The sequence below is a fragment of the Perna viridis genome, chromosome 2 (genome assembly GCF_037379345.1).
Source record: "Perna viridis isolate PV_CMFRI_1.1 ecotype Kerala chromosome 2, ASM3737934v1, whole genome shotgun sequence".
NCBI classification, from domain to species: domain Eukaryota; kingdom Metazoa; phylum Mollusca; class Bivalvia; order Mytilida; family Mytilidae; genus Perna; species Perna viridis.
Window position 1 is genome coordinate 13384769 of NC_142446.1, and position 22780 is coordinate 13407548.

The 22780-nt window shown below is 32.5% G+C and overlaps 1 protein-coding gene and 1 long non-coding RNA gene across 3 annotated transcripts in view; one reads left to right on the top strand and one right to left on the bottom strand.

The window, feature by feature from the left end:
• LOC148623710 (phospholipase DDHD1-like) overlaps nt 1–22780 on the bottom strand; it is a 40563-nt gene that overhangs the window by 8190 nt on the left and 9593 nt on the right. For both annotated transcript variants that reach the window (XM_088565744.1, XM_088565742.1), the window contains exons 5-11: nt 22043–22158; nt 21349–21455; nt 10739–10850; nt 8426–8502; nt 6117–6184; nt 4615–4690; nt 3130–3279 (exon numbers count right to left, since the gene is read on the bottom strand). In XM_088565744.1, coding sequence (XP_088421870.1) covers nt 3130–3279; nt 4615–4690; nt 6117–6184; nt 8426–8502; nt 10739–10850; nt 21349–21455; nt 22043–22158 — 706 coding nt within the window. The remainder of the gene's footprint in view (nt 1–3129; nt 3280–4614; nt 4691–6116; nt 6185–8425; nt 8503–10738; nt 10851–21348; nt 21456–22042; nt 22159–22780) is intronic.
• Nucleotides 342–4619, top strand: LOC148623711 (uncharacterized). The gene is made up of 3 exons (XR_015919477.1): nt 342–2359; nt 2807–2910; nt 4491–4619. It is a non-coding gene; the product is annotated as an uncharacterized LOC148623711 (long non-coding RNA).

Genomic DNA, 22780 nt, shown 5'->3' on the forward strand with positions numbered 1-22780 from the left:
ATCATAACTAGAAACCCTATTTATCACAGGAGCCCCCGCTTCATTTGTTAGTAGTGATTTTTTTTTTAAGTAAATCAAATTAGGAACATGTTTATTTTTGTATGAAGACATGGTTTGCAGATTCAGAAACCCTTCCAAGACTTGTGATACTCATGGTTCGTTGGTTCAGCTCAATCCTTCCAAGACTTGCAATGACAAACTGTTCCAGTAGCATAACTCAAAAAATTTGGAGATCAATTTGGGGATTAGAAATTCCTAAATATATGCATATCTACATATTGTATCCTGGCCACATAGTGTCATGAAATTCTGTTGTGTCAGACTAGCTGCAATGAGAAAAAGAGTACCGATGGACGGACTGTCACATAAAAAATGTTTATACCCCATAACAAATCCCTAACAGTGTTGCTTGGGATATATTTCTAACAAAAATGATAAAGTCTAACTATCACCCAGTTCCTTAATATTCCAAAGTCCAACTATCACCCAGTTCTGTAATATTTCATGAAAATCAAGATCCTATGACCTTGCACACAACCATTATGTGTAGGAACATCCTGCAAAAATATTTTAGATGAAGAGATAGCCATACAAGCCATATAGTTCTATTTCTGATGAAAATGAGTAAGTCTAACAATCACCAATTTCTGTAATATTTCAAGAAAATCATAATCCTTTGGCCCCGCACACCTCCATCATGTGTAGAAATGTCCTGTAAAATATTATGGATGTAGTTCAAAAACTGCTTGAGGAGATAGCTGGACAAGCCATGATCATGTGTAATCCGGACAGACGAATTGACGAACGGACGGACAGGAGTGAATTAATATGCCCCCGACAGTTTGTCATGGGGACATAAAAAAAAAATTTCATAATATTAGTGTTAAGAAAAGACTAGAAGATCTGTTTGTCACAGGAGCGCCCAAGTCATTTGTTTGTAGTGATTTTTTTAATAAATTAAATGTGTCTGTAAGATACTTATGATGTCCCTGCTAGATAGATTTGCCAAATTAAGAACATGTCTATTTTTGGACAATTTGCAGATTCAGAAAGGTTATGTACTGTTGGTTGATGTAGTAATATTTGGTATGTTAGGCTAAGCACTGCAAAAGTACTTGCGATGAGAAAAAGGGGACTGATGGAAAGACTGACGGACACATAAAAAATGTTAATACCCCCAATAACAAATCCCTAACTTTGTAACTTAGGGTATATTTCTGACAAAAATTACAAAATCCAACTATCACCCAGTTCCGTAATATTCCACAAAAATCAAGATCCTATGACCTTGCACACCATGATTATGTGTAGAAACATTCTGCAAAAAATATTTTAGATGTAGTTTAAAAACTTCAGGAGGAGATAGTCGGACAAGCCATATAGCCCTATTTCTGATGAAAATGATTAAGTCTAACTATCAAAAATTTCTGTAATATTTCATGAAAATCAAAATTCTTTGACCCTGCACACCTTCATCATGTGTAGAAATATCCAGTAAAATATTTTAGATGTAGTTCAAAAACTGTTTGAGGAGATAGCCTGACAAACCATGATTATGTATAATACGGACAGACAGACGGAAGGTACGACAGAACAGGACAGGGGTAAAAGCATCGCACTTACACATTTTTCTTACACTTGTTAAATCCTTGAAACAAGAGGCTCACAGGAGCCTGAATCACTCATCTGCTCAAATTTTTGCCTTTCAAGGGCAATAACTCTAACAAGTTGTCTGATAATTTTAACTCAAAGAAGAATTTGGTAGTATTTATCATAAGAATCATTTCATCAATGAAAGTTACTTTTTATCTATCATAGTTTCGAAGATATTGACTGAAAACTACTAAAAACATCATTTTTTTAATTTTCAAGGTCTATAACTCTAATAAGGAGTCATCTGACAACTTCGATCACTGAACACTTCTGTAGGCCTTATAATGATCATATTTGCAATTGATAAAATTGGCTAAACATATTAGTATTGGAGATAAATACAAAAAAAAATTCAGTCTGACCACATTGTTCTATTTTTAATAACAACGGCCACATGTTTTGATCGATAAAAAATCCCTACAACAGTTTTACCCTATGTCAGAATTTGGCTAAATCTAATGATTTTGGAGATATATGTGAAAAACTGTCTGACCCCTATGTTCTATTTTTAGTAATGGTGGCCATGTTTTTCGACGGATCAAAAATTCCCACGCCAGTTCTAAGCAGGATACCCTAAGGAACATTCATACCAAGTTTGTTTTGGTTTGGTCTTGTAGTTTCAAAAGAGAAGAGTTTTGAAAAATTATTAATGACAACGATGACATATGACACCAAGTGATGGCAACAGCTCATGGCTTATGGCCAGGTGAGTTAAAAAAGGACGATAAGAGATAGGATAGGTTGTCCCTTTAAAAAAAAAATAGTTAAGTGTACCGGATCTAGATAGAGTCAATCTTGTTAATTTTTGTTCATGAAATGTTTATTTCAATTTCAATTTTAATTTAAAGGCTAGTTTCACTTTGAATTCATTTCCTTGACCCATTTCTGTGGGCCTGTCTGATACTATTCTGGTTGTCTAGATGTCTATCATTAGCCTCCCATGTGATGCTTGGTATAAACACTATGCAAGTTAAAAAAATAAAAACTGCAGTGATGGTTAAAAATTTCCTAAAGCAGTGTACCAATGATAGCATATACTGCTGAAAAAATGGATAAGTTCAACATGCTAAAATTGTAGAAAAACATTTGTCAAATTTCTCCATGATAGGGAGTGCACATCAATATTATTGAGTATACACTTTCTGTGTTACAGATTTCATAACATTTCACCCACCACAACATAAAGTTATGAAAATGGCTGGATAAACTGACAGATTCAAGCAGCTACTAGACTTGTTTTCACAACTGGTCTTGCAGGTAAAAACATTTCTTATGTATACTTTCAATTCAAGGATAATCAAACGTTTTCAAAACATAAACTTTATTAAATTTACTTAAAGTTTATTCAACTAAAAATATTTCTATTGTGATTTATTTATTTTTTTTAAATACATGATATATACTGGTATTTAAGATGTAATAAAAATACAATTCAAAGGGTTTAGCACACAATTCTACATAAGCCATCAAACTTACAACAGGATCATAAGGATGGTATAAATTAAACAACCGTTTACAGACTGATGGTGATAATATGTGATCTATGGTTCCTTTTGGCATGGGACGCACTCCTCTCAATGCAAGAAACACAGCTAAAGGCGAACCAACACAAAACATATTTTCAACCTGGAATGGCAAAACAAAATACAATGTGGTTATGAGTAAAAGAAAATATTTCTTAAGGTAGTGATGTATAATTACCTCCACCATTTTATAACAAGTAAACAAGATATATCAAAGGTATGTCCTGTGTAATGTATCAATTGAGGGTTTTTCATAAAAGCTAAAAAATTTCCAGGGAAAGCATTTTTAGGTACTTTTTTTTGTCAACATATGGATACATGTATTGGCAGATAGTACATGTAGCATGTTCTTGTTTAAAAGTAGCTACAAAATACAGAGAATAAAAAGGTTTTTGAAAGAGAAATTTTAATTTATGACAGACAGTCGAAGATCATCAAAAAGAAACCCTCATGATGCAAGATATATTTTTATGCAGATTCATGAACACCACAAAAAAATGCATAACAGGGTGTAGCTTAATATCCAAAGGTCAAACATTGAACAACATTTAAACTTGCTACAGCTCTGAAGTTGATTGTGATTATTTGCCACTAAATAAGATTCTTGCTGGGATGAAATTGGTCAAAGATCTTTAAAATTTGCTTCAGACATAAGAAATAAGCAGTTCATACTTTTTAAAGTTGGTGTATATGCTTATTGCTGACCTATTTTTGGTCCTCACTTCTTAAAAGGTATGGGCCCCCTTGAACTCCATCAAAACCTTTCTTTTATGGTATCAAAACAAGTACTTACATAGCAGAATGCAACAGAGATCCAAACACCTCAATTAAAGTTGTTGTTCATAAACCAAAAAAAATGTTTGGCCCTTAATTCTGTCATACCCAGGTGGTTTGGAACCTCATGATCCAATATCATAGAGATTCATACACATATACTTAAGAACATCAATTTAAGTTGTATAAATGCAATATTTTGGCACCTTTTTGGCCCCATATTCCTAAACTTTACCAGTAGGTTTTAGTCAAACCCTTTCTTTCCTGTACAGAACATCAAATCCACTAACTTACATCAAATTTATCACCTGAAAAGCAAGTGTCTACAGATGGCACAGACAACAACAGCATCATACTATTAAATGATATGCATTTTTTTTATTTGCAGTCACATAAAAAACACAGCAAAGTGAAGTACATTAAATTGACCTTTGTCAAAGGTCAAGGTCACATGAATTTTACCATAGTGTTCAACACACCATATTTATGTGTGACAACCTTTTGCCAAAAGTTTGTGCTAGTAATTATGTTTTCTTGCAGATAGATTTGATCATTCTGAACTGAATGGAATGTTGTTCGATCCTACACGAAGTGACTGAATGGAACAATCAATAGGTCTAATTTTAATTAGATTGTAGACAGACATATAATAAAAGAATCTTACATGAAACTTCAGAGTAGAGTTTTCTAAAGTCTGTTTATCATGTACACCTTGAAGCAAAGATTCCAGCTCACTAACTCTGCAATGAATTGGATATAAATATTACTGATGTCCTAAATCTTAAAGCAGGTCATCTAAGCTTTTTGTTCATAAAAGAAACACAATTTCTTTAATCATTTCATTTATCATATCATTGAGGCATCTATTGTAAAAGTTGTTTTCTCAGGCGCGTAGCTGAAGCCAAATTGAAGTGTAGGCAACATTACGGCAGGGGGTCTGGGGGCCACTTAAGGCCCCCAGCAGGTCTAGGGCGAAGCCCTGGTAGGAGGTCCAGCGAAGCCCCCCAAAGCTCCGCGAAGATAGCGTTCTAGAGCATCATTTATGCCTCTCCTGGATGTATTTTTTCTTAAAAAAAAAAAAAATGGCAAAATTAAGTGCAGGCAAAAGCTTTTTTGTCTAACGGCAGCTACGTGCCTGTTTCTGTTGTTTTGGCAGTTATACAGACTATATAGCATGATTGAATAAGTTGGTAAAATTTGAAAACTTCCATTAGAGAAAAATATTATTAATTTAAGGACAATGTATTTGTGTTGAATTCATTGTAAGCAATGTTTTAAATCAAATTCAAAATAATTCTAAGATCTGGTAAAATATAAGTGACAAAGTTTTCCAATTCCTTAACTTATTGTATTTTGTACAAGTTATCCTTATTTGAAAACAATGAATACAAAATTACAATGTTTAAAGAAGGAACACTGTTATTTCATAATGCACTGGAATTTTATATTCAGAACTAGAATTTCCCATGATGATATACGGTTATATGGTTTTGTTGGCTGCATTCACTATGAATTTGCTTTTCCTTATAATATGCTTAATAATATTAAGTTAACAGAGGCAATGAAAAGTGTTTCACCCTCATGTCATGTATAATATATATTAATCCAAATATGAACTTGATTTCAGACTTTGGATATCTAATATTTTTATAATTTTTTCTAAAGCTAAATATGTATCAAGTTTGTTGAAATATGAAGCTAGAGTGTTCACACGGAAGTTTTGGACAGAAGGATGAATAACATTGTTACAATATCTTTACCTGTTGAAAATAGAATAAAAAATCACAACTAAGTGATGAAATGATAGAATATTATGAGTGAATTATCCAATAAAATCTACTGTGAAAGTATTATGGTTTAATGAGTACTAAAATTTGCTGTTTTTACAGCTCAAATTTACAACGTATAATTTTCAATAAAATGTTATTTTCAATTTATTCATCAATGGATTTATAATCCAATCAATAATTAAAGTATGGTAAGCTAAACTATGAAAATGATATCTGAAATATTGCAAAGCAATAAAAAAAAAATCTACTGCATAAAATCACATTTTCTTCATTTTTCAAATACTTTTGGCAAAATTAAACTGTAGTTTACAACATCCTTAAACTTAAGTCTTTACAGTTATATCATAAATTATCAAAAATTATCAAAAACAATTACCTCTGTTTGGCTTCATTTAATTCACTCAAGAGTTCTGCTGAATTTTTGGCTTGCTCTGCTTCTTCATCCTGCAAAAAAGAATACAAAAAATTGGATAAGCCATTGTGGCATTGACATTTCTCTCCAAAAATGGGAATATATGTATTACCAGTCCTAAAGGTAAAAATAGATTTTTTTACATGCAACATCTATGGCACAGTCAACTGCAAAATTAATTGACAATAAATGACTGAATAAAAAATCACAACAAACTGATGCAATGCGAGAATATTATGAATGAATTATCCAAAAAAGTATCTACTGTGAAAGTATTATGATTCATTGAGTATCAAAATTTTCATCACCATGTCAGGACCATTGCAATAGTTTCCAACTTTCCAGTTTTTACAATGATATTGCAATTTGTTATAAGTACTTTCCTTTTGACTATTGCCTAGGTGTTCAGTTTTACCCTTTAATGTAGTCACTGACCCCTATACATTACACTGCAGTAACTGACTCAATATTTATTACACTGTAGTCACTGACTCCTATTCATGACACTGTAGTCACTGACTCCATATTCATGACACTGTAGTCACTGACTCCACATTCATGACACTGTAGTCAATGACTATATCTATGACACTGTAGTCACTGATCCCTTTTTATGACACTGTAGTCACTGACTCCATATTCATGACATTGTGGTCACGGACTTCATATCCATGACACTGAAGTCACTGACTCCATATTTATGACACTGTAGTCAATGACTCCATATCTATGACACTGTAGTCACTAACTCAATATTCATGACACTGTAGTCACTGACCCCCATTCATGACACCATAGTTACTGACTCCATATTAATGACACTATTGGCACTGATCCCAATTTATGACACTAAAGTCACTGACTCCATATTTATCACTTTGTAATTACTGACCCCTATTCATGACACTGTAGTCACTGACACCATATTTATGACACTGTAGTCACTGACTCCATTTTTATGCCACCATAGTTACTGACTTCATATTTATGACACAGTAGTTGCTGACCCCATTCATGACACCATTGTTACTGACTTCATATTTATGACACCATAGCTACTGACTCCATATTTATGACACTGTAGTCACTGTCTTCTACTTATTAGAGTGTAGTCAATGAGCTGTTTTTGGAGTTGCCCTTATGACATGTAAAACTGTTCAGGCTGATAATTTTCCTTTGCAGGGATTAAACAATATTTATATTCCTTAATGAACATCTACATATCATTGTAATTTGCTAATAAAATTTCATCAAAATCAGTAGAGCAGAACAAGATGAGTCATGCTTACAAGATATGTAGACTGCTCAAGGAATGGACTTGTGAATAGACGACCGACTAACAAACAAGCAGAAAGATTCCTATATGCTTCATATAAAGAAAATCTCAAAACTACCTGATCAAACATAATTTGAAGGTAAACAAATTAATTTTGAACAGGGCTTTCAACTTGAACTGTATATAGTAATTCAAAAATAAAATGCTTTACATGATGCAGGTTGATATGACCACAGAAATCGAACCCTTAACATTGTTTTGCCATATACAGAATGGGTGTATCACTGGAGTAAGAGGCAGAAAGTAAAACTACTGTAAATCCAAGTTATTTCAGATAAAATATCAAAAGAGTGTGCACATGGAAATACATTTTGTATCATTCTGATACCACTATCATCCAAGTTAATGGTTCAGTCCATGTAATTCACGTGGAAACCCATAATATGAATGGACCTAAATCAAAATAGCAGATCATAATGGCATTACCTTATAATCATACCCTGAAAGTTAAAAAAAATCCATTCAATGGCTTATGAGGAGTTGCATACACATTATGGGTATCCACTTAAATGCTTCAAGGTCAATGGTGAACCCATGTTATGCTAATAAAAACCCCAAATTATCAAAATATAAGATGCACTTTAATCATAATCATATTCAATTGTGCATGAAAGAAGATATTTAATGTCAAGAATAGCATAACATATACAATTTCTATCCTCCCCTTTTCAAAATAAAGTAACACAGACATTTGTATACTTAAAAGACACCCTGACGTTGATGGGCATATAAAAATCTGACAAGTTATTGTCCATAAAAATTACAAGCCATCAAAAAATAATAAACCAAAACAAAATCCTAGTTTGATATGTAACCCACCAAGATTCAGTAATATACCAGATATTTCAATACCTGAAACAGTTCAAAAGTAGACAGACAAAGGGACCACAAACTGAATATATTAAAATCAATTTATAAATGTGTATTTTTAACTTACTATTACTTGAGTAACTAACTGGTCATACTGTGTGATAGGATTCCAGCTTGTTAATATGTCATAGGTTATCACAGCACCTACAAGGAAACTCTAGATGATCTGAATATCATAAGAGATTAATCATTAATACAATAGATAAAGCATGTTTTAGGGTGAAACAGAGCAAATATGAAAATGGAAACAAAACAGTTTTTTTTTATTAGAAGAAAACACATCCTTGATTTTGTCTTTCAGATGTCTAGTTAGAATAACAATGAACAATAAGAAAGACAAGTTCAGAGAGAGTCAAAGAAGAACAGCAATACAGCAATATAAAAGAAACAGAAAAAATGAGGAAAGATAAGAAACAGTGGTTAAAAAATATTGCAACTGAAGCTGAAACAGCAGCCAGTATAAAAGGAAATATGAAAGCAGTTTATGACATCACCAAAAAGCTCTGCAAAAATAAAACAACACAATTTGAGCATATAAAAGATAAAAGTGGAATATTTCTGACAAAAGATAGTGAAGTAAAATCAAGATGACAAAGTTCAACAAAGTTCTCAATAGACCTCAGCCACCAGTACCAGCAGAAAGAGTCACTGAAAGAATTAAAACAATTCCTATATATGTAGAACATCTAACCTTAAATGAAATCAGATCTGCCATTAAAGAACTTAAAAACGGAAAGGCACCTGGAAATGACAACATCACCAGTGAACTGCTAAGAGCTGACCCTGAAACATCCTCAAAACAGATTTACAACATGTTAACAAAAATATGGTCATACAAACTGACTTGAAGAAAGCCTTGAGAGTTAAACTACAGACTTGCTGTGGAAACTAGAGAGAATAACACTGATTTCAACATCAAGAATTCTTGGAAGAATCATCATCAGAAAAATAGCAGAAGAAGGGAAGAACAATGTTTAATGTAATTTATCATCATGATATGATTATGTAAACCATATAGTTTTAGCTTTTAGATTTTTCCTGTCATTTATTTATGTGTGTTTATGCAAATTGTATTGTTTGTGTTGATATTTAATCTATCTATCTATCTATCTAATGTTCAAAAATTGTGTCAATACATGATTGATTGTTGGGGTTTAACGCCCGAGCAGCAATATTTCAGCTATATTCAGGCGATGAACATGAAAGGGATGATGAAATGAAAAAAGGGATGGGACACAAGGGTAATAGGGTCGATAAATTTTGATTGCCACAAGATAAAACCAAGGGCATAGTACAAAGGTTCCTACTCCTATAGAATACCACAGCAGGGTTCTTTAACGTGCGAGGAATGTGGCATCTTTCCCAAAATGGTTCACCACTATGGTTTGCGGTTAGGTTTTCTGTATTATACAGCCTGACAACCCCAGCATATAACATGCCAAGGGCACCCCATTCCACCACCTGGGGCACACATCCCAGTTGCTCTGTGGGCTGTGGGCAGAGCGCCCAACACCCCCAACATCCCCCCAACTAGGTGTCTGAGCATTATTTAGTCCCCTTTTACCACAAGCTTAGGGCTATTCTTTTGACACCCAGACCTGCACAGGGCTTGTGTCAATACATCAAAAAGTTCTACAGGGAAAGATTTGGAACATTTATAATGACAGATTAAGAGATAATGATGGTGCTACTAATAGAAACCAAGGTTTTAAAACACCTTACATAGATCTTCTGTCCAGGTGAGCTAAGAAATTAGTTATAACAGGTCAACCTTATGCGACTATATAAGACCAAAAAAAAGTGTGTTTCCCATGTCATTTCAGAACAGGGTAGGTAGGCTTTTAATTGATTTTGTTGTTGTTTCCTTTTTGACAGGGTAGAATGTACATAACCATGGTGTGTTGATTTGTGTAACTAAATCTCCAACTAATAAATTGGGCTGTACCTGGAAAGCAGTACCAGTTTTGGGGTCAGTGCTTGTGTAGCAAGTTACAATTATGTAGCCTTTGGGTAATTCTCTGTGATGCTCTGTGAAAACCTCCAGCAATGTTTGACAATTTTCCAGGCAAAGAATATTGTTCCTGTTCATTTCCAAATGTTAAACCACACAGCCAGCAGACATGTGGCCAACAAGTGTAACTCTAGTGTTGTGTGGTCGCACTTAATTACAGACAGGAATACAGACAAATCACATATTTTTTTCAGGATTTTCGATTTTTCCCCAAATATGGTAAACAGAAAAGAATTTTGGCAGCCTAAAAATATAAGGTAGGTCGGGTAATCAGAAACACACATTTTTTTTTATTATCAAAGTTACAAATTGAATTCTTTTTTTTTTTTATAAATTGTCACATAAAATTTATGTCATCTGAATACTTGCCTAGAGAATGAGCAACAATGGAAACTTTTCCACCATTTGGCATAAAATATGGATTTTTACTACAGAACACATCAAATAATCTGTTTATCTGTGTCTGTAAGCTATGAGTTATCTGGAGTAAACAAATTATATTCATTCGTAAAAATGCTAGTAAACCAACCTGACAGCAAATGATTAGTACAGACTATAGTGTACTTTGAATCAATGTCACTCATAAAAAAACAACTGATTAGTACAGACTAGTACACCACCACACCTAAAAAACAACTAATTAGTACAGACTAGTACACCACCACACCTAAAAAACAACTGATTAGTACAGACTAGTACACCATCACACCTAAAAAACAACTGATTAGTACAGACTAGTACACCATCACACCTAAAAAACAACTGATTAGTACAGACTAGTACCCCATTCCACCTAAAAACATTGATTAGTACAGACTAGTACCCCATTACACCTAAAAAACATTGATTAGTACAGACTAGTAAACCATCACACCTAAAAAACATTGATTAGTACAGACTAGTACACCATCACACCTAAAAAACATTGATTAGTACAGACTAGTACACCATCACACCTAAAAAACATTGATTAGTACAGACTAGTACCCCATTACACCTAAAAAACATTGATTAGTACAGACTAGTACACCATCACACCTAAAAAAACATTGATTAGAACAGACTAGTACCCCATTACACCTAAAAATACAAATGATCAGAACAGACTAGTACTCCATTACACCTAAAAAACAAATGATTAGTACAGACTAGTACACCATCACACCTAAAAAACAACTGATTAGTACAGACTTGTACCCAATTACGCCTAAAAAACATTGATTAGTACAGACTATAAGTACACCATTACACTAAAAAACATTGCAAAACAGTGATTAGCACATCTAAGAAATATAACAACCAAATATGCTTAAAGCTTTTAATGGATTGAATGACTCGCATGTGAAAACAAGCCATAGGTCTCTTTGATGCTATTTTGGGGCTTTTCACACAATAAATTTGATCCAAATGCAAAAAGATTAACAATTTGGGTTACTGCACACAGGGTCAACTCCATCAAAATAAAAATTTCCCTATATTTTTTTAAACTCATTGTTTGTTTCTATATTTATGTGACCTATATCAAAATTTCATGCCAACACAATGTCCATTCTTATCTTTCAATCGCCTATTTGTGAGTCAGATCTATTATTTTACTAGTCCAAATAATAATGCCATCTTAGAAGGCAAATTTTTATTTTGCTTGGTCAACTCTTTTTGACATAAAAACCTCAGCAAAAAATCATGATTATCTTGACTATTTTTTCACCAAATCAAAAACTTGCACTTCAGAAGCAATCACTGTTTTACCAAAATAACTTTGATATGAAACAACTAAAGTATTTTTAAAAGATAAAGGCACACATGCTTACCCATCACCACACTGAAACAAATTATCTACTATGGTTAAGAGCAGCATCCCAAAAAATCACTGTGACTAAAGTTAATTATGATTATTTACTCTAATCATCAGAGACTGTTAGCTTTACAATTTAAACTAGAGGATCTTAAGGGCCTGAATCGATCACCTGGCTTGACAAGTGAAATTCTACTTTGTAATAAAAGTGGCCTTGTTTTTTCTAGGATAAAAAACATATCTAAGGAACAACCAAATCAATTTGAATTCTGTCTGGTAGTTTCTACGGAGAAAATGTTTGAAAGTAATAACATCAAAAATTGCAAAAAAAGATGTCATAAAGAGCTATAACTCCAATATGGCTGAACATAATTATGCAAAAAATGTTATCACAGATAGATCTCATCATGCTGAACACTTTCACCCAATCAGAATTAAAATAAATCTAAGGCTTTTAGAGATATATGCCAAAAACTTCTGTCTGACCCCTATATTTTATTTTTAGTAAAGGCAGCCATGTTTATCATACATGTAGGACTAAAAATTCCCTGATACATTTAATGCAGAATTCCTAAGGAATATTCATACAAATTTTGGTTCAAACTGGTCCTGTAAATTCAGAGGAGAAGATTTTTTTAAAGTAATAACATTAAAATAGCTAGAAAATACCTAAAAGTGGCAATAACAACATGGCTGAACACACAAAAATTTGACCACAGATAAATCTCATCTTGAAACACTTTAACCCAGTCAATTTTTTCATAAACCTATCGATTTGTGAGGTTTATGCGAAAACTTCAGTCTGACCCCTATGTTCTATATTTAGTAACAGTGGCCATGTTTTTATAAGGTTAAACGCAGAATACCCGAAGAAACATTCATAACAAGTTTGGTTGTAATTTAGTAGTATCAGAACACAATTCGTACTTGATCTGTACAAATTGTCATTGTTAAGCAATGTCTCAAGTATAAAATACATATCTGCAAGTGTGACGAAAAAAGTGTGGAAAACTGATGTACTTGACTGACTGACAGACTGATGGATTGACAAACAGCTAGAGTAAAAACCTGAAGTCCCCTTCAGTGAAAGTCGCCGGTAGAGGACTAATAAGAAATCTAGTGGCAAATTATTTGGTCAAGCACAGCAAGAAGTAAAACACTTGTAGAGGCCCCTCTCTGAATCACTCCTGTGAAGTTCGCTTAACTTTGGTTAAGTAAAAGATTATATATTTACTAAAATGTGTTTCCACATAAGATTTAAATGACAACTTTGAGTAGAAGTTGCAACCAACTGAGCCCTAAAGCCACACAAAAGTGGATCAGTCAAGGTCAACACTGTCATGTTCAGTTAAAATCAGTCAATGGGTTTTCAAGTTTCAAAGTGCAAGTTCTAAATTTTTACAAGAAGGGTCAAATTGATTCAGATAGTCAAAAAAAGTAAATGTGCAATGTTGAACATCTCAAGGCAGAACAGAGATATTGGCTTTTTCCTATTGTATAGTCTCTCGGTTTTGTCCGCCATTTTTTATGATTATGACATCACAAGCACTCAGACAGGGGAAGATAACTCCAGTAAAACTCATGCCAATACTACATACGTATAAAGACCAGATAATTAGTTGAACAACATACAATTGATGTTGCCGAAATAAACAAGTTGTTGTTACAGCGAAAATATTTTTGCACTATTTTTGTTCTTTTTTTAACAATTTGTACATTGCTATTACACGTTTATTGATATTTTTGTATTCATGAAATTTAAAATTAAAAAAAAACATCTTTTAATATGAAATAAATCCTAAATAAAAAAAACTAAAAATGACAGTGTACTTTTAGAACGAGTTACTGCTAACAAGCCGTGTTTTTGTTTACCTGCATGTTGGAACTAGCTTGTGAATTAGAGTTTTGACTTATGGCTTATTTCACCAAGACGAACCACCAGATAATTCTCTGCCGAAAATTTACTTGTAAAATGTTATTGGAGGTTGAAGGGTTGAGGTAAACTGTTTTGAAAACAAGTTTGCATTGTTATCAAAATACAAACTCTTACAAGTCTTATAAAAAAGCAAGTTCCAGATTTAAGACTATAGTTACAAAAACTAAAATAAAATTTATTTTTAATGAAGAAATTAATAAAGAAAAAACTACAAAGAAAAACAATTATTGAATAATTAAAAATCATTACAATTAAAAAATTAGCTTTGAACCTTAAAACAGGTATAAAAGTATGTGAATTTAATAAAGTATAAAAAGTTATATTTAGATTTATTACTACATGTAACAAAATAAATAATCTAATAATAATAATAATAATAATAATAATAATAATAATAATAAATTATTGAATAATTTATTACACTAAAAAGAATTAGCTTTGAACCATAAAATATGAAAAAAAGTAGAAAAGGAAAAATGGGTCACACTGGTAATATAGGTAATATTCTAACGATATACCTGTTAAGTAGGACTATACATATGAAATCCGGGCAATAAACACAGGAGGAAATGGGGAAGGAAGGGTAATAATTACATATGACACAAATGACAGGTAAAAACAATACACAGGAAATAAGAGCAACAAACAGGAAAAAGGGGTAATAATTACCATGAAAGTATGTCACCCAGCCTACGACCAAACGGACCATAGAAATACCCAACAAAAACCCAGAATACCCAAGAATACCTCAAAATATACATTTAAACCTAAAATTTCATTGAAATATGTTCTATTTGATGAAAGATAATGTTTTCAATCATTTTTCTGTGAATTTTTTCCCGACAAACACTCGGAATTTAATATTAATATAACCAGTTACACAATGCTAATCATGCATGATAATCCATTTATTTTCTTTGATGTATGTTGACTTAGATCACGGTGATGTATCAATAAATCGAAGTATTCAAGAAAATGTTTGCAATTTAAATAAGTTTAGCGCTAGCCACGTACTGCATTATTCTTTGATGTCATGGTCTGGTTACAATGTTCGGTCAAGCGAATCCGTGCTGGATGCATTTAACACTTCTGTTATATTGACATTCCATCTGTCAGAACTCACCAGTTTAACAGTTTTAATAATTTTTTTTTTTTTAATTTCCATTAAAAAATATCACATCTCAATAGAAAATATATGTTTTCTATAATTATCATGATTATTCTAAAATGTTTTGGGGGTATTCTTGGATATTTCTATGGACCCGGACCAAAGTGTGTAAAAGCATTATGAATTTTGTGCAAAAAATATTCTAAATAATTTTATCATCAATAAAGAGTATTGCAAAAGTTTGTCATAGACGCGCCAAATGTAAAAAACAAAAGATTTCCATATCAACCATATTACATTTTAAAAAATTCTGGCAGTCTGAATTCATTATTACATTGAAGAATAATATTAGCAGCATAACACATATTAAGCGGACCACAGAAATACCTAAGAACACCCAAGAATACCTTAAAATATACACTAGAACCTCCAAATTGATTGAAATATGTTTTATTTTATGAAAGAGAATGTTTTTATTCATTTTTTTTTCGACAAACACCCGTAATTTATCGATTTGCCCAGTTACGCAATGCTAATTATGCATGATAATCGATTTGTTTTCTTTGATGTATGTTGACTTAGATCACAGTTCTGTATCAATTAATCAAAGTATTCAAGATAATGTTTGCAATTTAAACAAATAAAAGTTTAGCGCTGGCCATGCACTGCATTAGGTCAGGTTTACAATATTCAGCGAATCCTGACGTGTGGCGATAATTACAGTGGTAATTTCTGTGATTGATTTTATTTATAATTATTTTCTACTGAAAACTTATTGTTCGAAAATATTTTTTATACAATGATTTGTGGCTAGTTTTTGTAAGAATTCATGATTTACTCACAGCTAAGAAATTCTCAATGTAAACGCAATACCAAAGATCCAACATTGATCAAATATTTGATAAAATATACTCAAGCATTAAAAAAAATATGAAAATGTATAAGTAAGATATACTAAATTTTCATATCATTTGCATAAACAATCACTTGCCTTGTTAATCTCATTTGAATATATTTATATATTAGGTGAGACAAGTCTTCACAGTTGACTGATCACAAGGCTGGACACACTTTGTTTTTACACATTAAAAAGAGAATACATAATATAAGTACGTTTAAAATATATGATAAAATGATATTATGCAAATGCATTAAAACCTGAAAATAGTGAGAATATACAGCCATGGATCTGTTAATATGAACGAACATGTGCTGGGTGCATTTAATCCGTCTGTTGCATTGACAATACGTCTGTCGTAACTCACCCATTTTAAATATATATATTTTTTTTTATTTCCATTGAAAAATATCACGTCTCTATAGAAAATATGTTTTCTTTAGTTATCATGATTACTTATAATATTTTGGGGTATTCTGGGGAATTCAGAGGTATTCTTGGGTATGTTGGGTATTTCTATGGACCCCCATATTTAGTATACATTTTGCACACAGTGGGGTATATTCTATTCACATTTTGATCAACCTATTTCCACAAAGCACAAAAAACCATACCTTTGCTGATAGGATTGAAATTTATCAAAAAGTTCATGGGGGGATGAAAATACTCCGAAAAAATAATATATTGTGGATTTCATTTCTTTTTTTTTAAACCTTACAAACGTTAAAATCTACAATGATACATTACTACCAGAAAAGTTTTAAATTATGATTGATAACAATTGTTTTACTACTGCTCACACAGTGAAAACTTTTTCCTTGGGTCAGGGATGATAAAGACTTTTACCAGAGCCACCAAACATGCAACAACCATCTTCCTTGCACCGCATATTGTAATTGATTTAATCTGTGTATATTGGGTCACTTCGATTTTCGGCCCTACAGTTATTAGACATATTGACAACAATGCCCACAAATGAATACAACGCCACTTGTGACCAATTTAGTGACCTTACGTAAAAGATTCTGATATTTCTGTGCCAATTCTAGGCTTACTATAAACATTTGAGATGTTAAGAGTTGGTTTTTATTGATCAGTATAGTGTTCCACATGCATATGCAAAATTAGAAAAAAATTACACTTTAAATTGAACAAAATGTTAAGTACTTCTCCATCTAAGAATCAGGCAAAATGTGGCACAATTAGGAAAAAACACCGAGATTTGATTGCATTATCCAATTATATATACCTCATCAACTCCTGAAATTACTGTCAAAATGATTGTAAAGTTTGGCTTTATAAGATATTGATAGGTCAAATTTAGTTGGAAAACACTATGGAAAAATGGCAGTCAAAAAATATCTAAGTCACAGATGCTTCTGGATAAGTTTAAAGAAGAAGACTATGTTATTGTGCAAGTCATAAATATCGAAACTAATCTTTTAAATGTTCATGAAAATTAGATTGAAACAAAATAATTTCCTTTTCTTAACTAATTAATCGCAATTTATAATTAAGGAATTTGAATTTCCTGTGCCTATGGGCACCACCATGATCGGTTGAGCTGTGACAACAAGAAGTCAGTTTGTAAAGTGAAAGTAAATAGGTAATCAATTACGATGTCCGAAGAAATCACAATTTTGGAACTTTTCCTGTATAATTTCAACCCAAAATAAATAGAAGAAGAGATTGAGGCACAACATGCAAGCAAATGTCAGACAACATTGACGAACAACAGGATTTGCAACCAGAAGACTACTATGTCAGAGGAAAATTTAATGGCCAGTAATGGCTACTTCCAAAGAATGTTCGTGTTGCCGGTCAAAAAAACTTTTAGAATATTTCTCTTTTATCATTCATGCAATCATAAGATTGACAGGACAACATGTTTTGGTGATTAGATAAACATGATTGTAGAAATATTTACAGAATATTCTTTGCTGACATATTATTTGCAGTACTTTTATCATTACCAAACCGACTTAGTGATGTCACAAGCCAATCAGAAGCTATCAGTAAAAATCAATAAAGTCTGCTTATGATCTTCCTTTAGATAGGAGAGTTCTGCAAGATGGCTATTTACATATATATTTCAAAGATTTCAAACTTTGCATAGCCTTGAGTATTTTATAAAAGCGTATTTTGCATTAAAGGTTATTTATTTTTGTTTACGTGGGTATGATTTATCATAACAGCCTTACTTAATACAAAGGTGGTCTTTCCCTTTAAAAAAACTTAATACAAAGGAGGTCTTTCCCTTTAAAAAGCTTTTCTGTTGTTTTCTAGATGTATTGAATATGTTTGAGGCAAAAAAGACCAAATGGAGAAAAAATGATGTGCCACTCATTGCCTGATTCTTAGACAGAATGGTACTCTAAAGTTTATCATAGACATGGAAGACAAACAACAGACAAAAAGTGATGAGAAAAGCTCAGTTGAGATAAAAATGCATAAAATGATACATGTACAAAATGTCTCACACTAGAAAATGCTGAAAAAGTAAAGGATAGAAGCTACTACATGTAATTGCAAAAGATATTAGAATTCTACTGAACATATTAATGGTCAACTAGAAGTACTGTGAGCTAGCTCACAAAGAGAATACCCCCACTTCATATGGACTTAAACCTAAAACACTTGTTGGAAGTCATCCAACAGTAATGCACAGTGAACTCCTTCATGCACATCTACATATGATAATAAACCTTCCTATAAAATTTCATCAAAACCCCTATAGCAGTTTAGGAGGAGTTGCACTGACGAGTAATTACTGTGAAAAAAAAACTGTCATTTTGAATTATATCCCTTTGGAGTCCTACAAAAAGAATTATATTCCTTTATGCATCAAAAATGATACCGAACCTTTTAAAAATTCCATGAAAATTGAAGGAGTTCACTTACAGAGATTTACCATGAAAAAACTTTAATTTGTATTATCCCCCTGGAGGTTTTTAGGAGGAGTTGTGCTTACAACTTTGTTTGCATGAGGTGTAAAAAGGAAATCATATTTTTGAATAAAAACTAAGTTAAGGCTCTTGAAGAGCCTGATTCGCTCAACTTACAAACCATGCACTATTAACTAAGTAAGTAAAGGTATCATGCTTTGTTACCATGTTTGACAAAAAATTGCTGAAAAAGAGCGTATATTGATGAATGCTTTAAGTAAAAAGAGTACCTAAGGCACTGTTAAAGTTGGAAATGCCTTCAAAGTGTTTTTAGAACCTCTGGAAAAAATTTGTGCTGGGGTCCCCCCATTCCCTGTAATTCCACAGGGTCTGAGGAGGCATTAGCCCTGTATACAAAGTGTTTTTATAACCTCTGTTAACAAATTTGAGTAGGGGTCCCCCTATACCCTGTTATTCCACTGTGTCTGAAGGGGTATTAGCCCAGTATACATTTGCTGAAAAAGAACACAAAATGAAGTTAAACAATGGATATCCAACAATTTCATCATCACCATTCTATCAAGAGACCATGCTTACTATTTAAACCAATTATCATTAAAATCAAAGCAAGTATAAAAATATGCAGGAAATGGACGCCCAGAACATCTTTCATCATCACAATTCAAACATAAAAAATACTTCGTTTTCTGAAGAAACAAAAAATAATTGGAATCTGAGAGAAAATAGTTGCAAAATGGCAGCCATTTTGATTATGGCCACCTAAAAGATAATTTCAATACTGCCAGATAATATCATGTTTATCTTATGAGTAGCTTTCACTTTCATTATTCTTCTATAGTTGAGGAAAAAATTGCAAAAAAAGCATTTTGAGCCCTATATTCTATTTTTACTAACGACTGCCATGTATACGTGAAAAATGATAAAAAAATCTGTTTCAGTTGCCATAAATCCTACAACAGGCAACAAATCATTTTGAAAATTTCAGTGAAGGTTTGTCTTCTGATGGTGAACAATATTACCCTCCATCAGAATTTTGCTATATTCAACGGTTTTTGAGTTATTTTAAAAAAAACTGTATTTCGAATCCTATGTTCTATTTTTAGTAACAGCAGCCATATTTTTTCACCAATCAAAATTCAAAACGGTCATTTTGTGCAGGATACCCTAAAAAAATAATACGAACTTTCATTTAATTCTGTATTAAGATTCTGAGGAGAAGATTTTTGAAAGTAATAACATCAAAAACAGCAAAAAACGTCCAAAAGGGGCAAAAACTACAACCTGAGTCAACAGATTTTCACCAAAATTTGACAACAGATAGATCTCATAATGATAAATAGTTATACCCTTGTCAAAATTTGGTTAAACCTAACGGTTTTTGAGATATATGCAAAAATCTGCTGCTGACCTCTATGTTCTATTTTTAGTAATGGCAGCCATGTTTTTTCACTGATCAAAAATCCAAACCGTCATTTTGTTAAGAATACATTAAAAAACAAAAAAATACCAACTTTCATTGAATTCTGTTAAGTTGTATCTGAGGAGATTTTGAAAGTAATAACATCAAAAACAGCAAAAAGACACCCAAAAAGGGCAGTAACTCCAACATTTTCATCAAAATTACATCACAGATAGATCTCATTATGCTGAACACTTTTACCCGATGTCAGAATTTGGTTTAACTAAACATTTTTGGAATTATATGCAAAAAGCTGCTATCTGACCCCTCTGCTCTATCTTTAGTAACAGCTGCAATGTTTTTTAATAGATCAGAAATTCAAATGGTCATTTTGTGCAGGATACCCTAAGAAACAACCATATCAAGTTTCATCCAAATCCATTTAGTTGTTTCAGTTGTTTGTATTTGTTTGTTGGGGTTTAACGTCCGAGCAGCAATATTTCAGCTATATTCAGACGATGAACATGAAATTGAGGATAAAATGAACATGAAAATATGATGAAATGAAAAAGGGATGGGACACAAGGACAATGGGGTCGACAAATTTTGATTGCCACTGGAAATAGGGAGAGGTGGGTAGGGTCGGGCAATTTAGCCTGGGGTACCCCATTCAACCACCTGGGGCACACATCCCAGTTTGTGGGCAGAGCGCCCTAGCCCCCGGCTAGGGTTCTGAGCACTATTTAGTCCCCTTTTACGACAAGCTTAGCGCTGCTGCAGGCCTATTCTTTTAACACCTGGACCTGCACGGGTGTTTAGTTGTTTCAGAGGAGAAGGACTGTTAACAACGACAACGATGGGTGCCAAGTGATGGCAATAACTCACATGGCCTATGGCCAGGTGAGCTAAAAAACTATTAATAATTCAACTTAATTACCTCGGATCTGTACAAAGGACTTGTATAATACAAGATATCCATGGCACTACTGTTCAATATAGACCTAAATCCTAACATCTTATTTGGTGTAATGGAGTCCACTGTATCTAAAAAGCAAAAAATGTCAGATTTTTCAAATACAATCTGAAATAAACGTACAACTTAAGACCTTTACACTTAAATTGAATTTTAAAATATTGTGCAATATTGTGTCCAAATGAATTGTTGTGTCCATAATGAATTTTAAGTCTCTAAGACTAATATTGTTTCCACACTTGCCTCAAGTGAACAGAGTTCAACTGGCTGTAGTCATATCATGCTGTGTTAGTCAAAGCTTTTTACTGAATATGAGACAAGTTTCTGTAGAATAAGAGGAAATATGGCATTGTCTGTGAAGGCTATAGCCCAAACAGTTTAGAAACTAGAGGCCCAAAAGTACAAAAAAAGCATTAAAAGATGCTCGTTTCTTACTGTAAAAGCTTTGCTTTAAAGTCTTTGTTACAAAGCCATTTCTATGCATATGTTAATGGGTTTTTTTTGGTGACTGCAAAAAAAAGTTGCTGTTGTATAATTCTGTTGTGTTGCTGATAATTTGAGTAAAAGTATATAGATATTATAAGTAAATAAATAACACAGTAACAATATGAATACATTGCATTGACATTTTGACACTAATACAATGATATACTCGTACCTCCATCTAAAGTTAAACTTGATCTCCATTCAACAGGCAAGAATTCGGCTCTTTTGTTGTCACAGTCTAACTGAGGGAATATTTTATTCTTTATAACATTACACTTGTCTCTTAATCTAACAAATAGAAAGATGACTGTGATGCTACTGCTTCCTGAAAGACACCTTTACTTTATGAAAACAATAAATAATAATAATACATTATGTAATAATAAAAATATTTTATTTCGAGAGGGTAACACAGTTAGTAAAACACTTATCTTCCCTGAGCATCTAAAAAATTACTACGAGAACTAAGGGAAAATACACTTAAGACTAAGCTTTTGTATAAATGTATATTTAAGCATTGTAGTGTCCAGTACAGCAACTTCTAACAAAATGTTTTTAATAGAGAAAATATTTTTGTTTGTTTAAGACCAAAATCTATGATAAAAATAGAAGAAAAGTGTCCTAAAATTCAAATCAAAAATCCCTTCTATATAGAAATTCAAGATAACTATGAGCAAGGCCTAAAATAAACAGGCAAAAATGTAATTACACAACAGTGTATTTGACATCAGCATTATCATTGCAGAAGAGAAAGAAATAATCATAAATTTGTAAGCACTTTCTGAGACAAAAATAAGTTCGACTTCAGAAATAAGATATACATGAATAAGAGCCTTAAATATTCTTTATCATAAAACTTTGTATAGTAGTTTAAACAAAGTCTGAAGAAATTTTTCTACTGAAGCAAAAA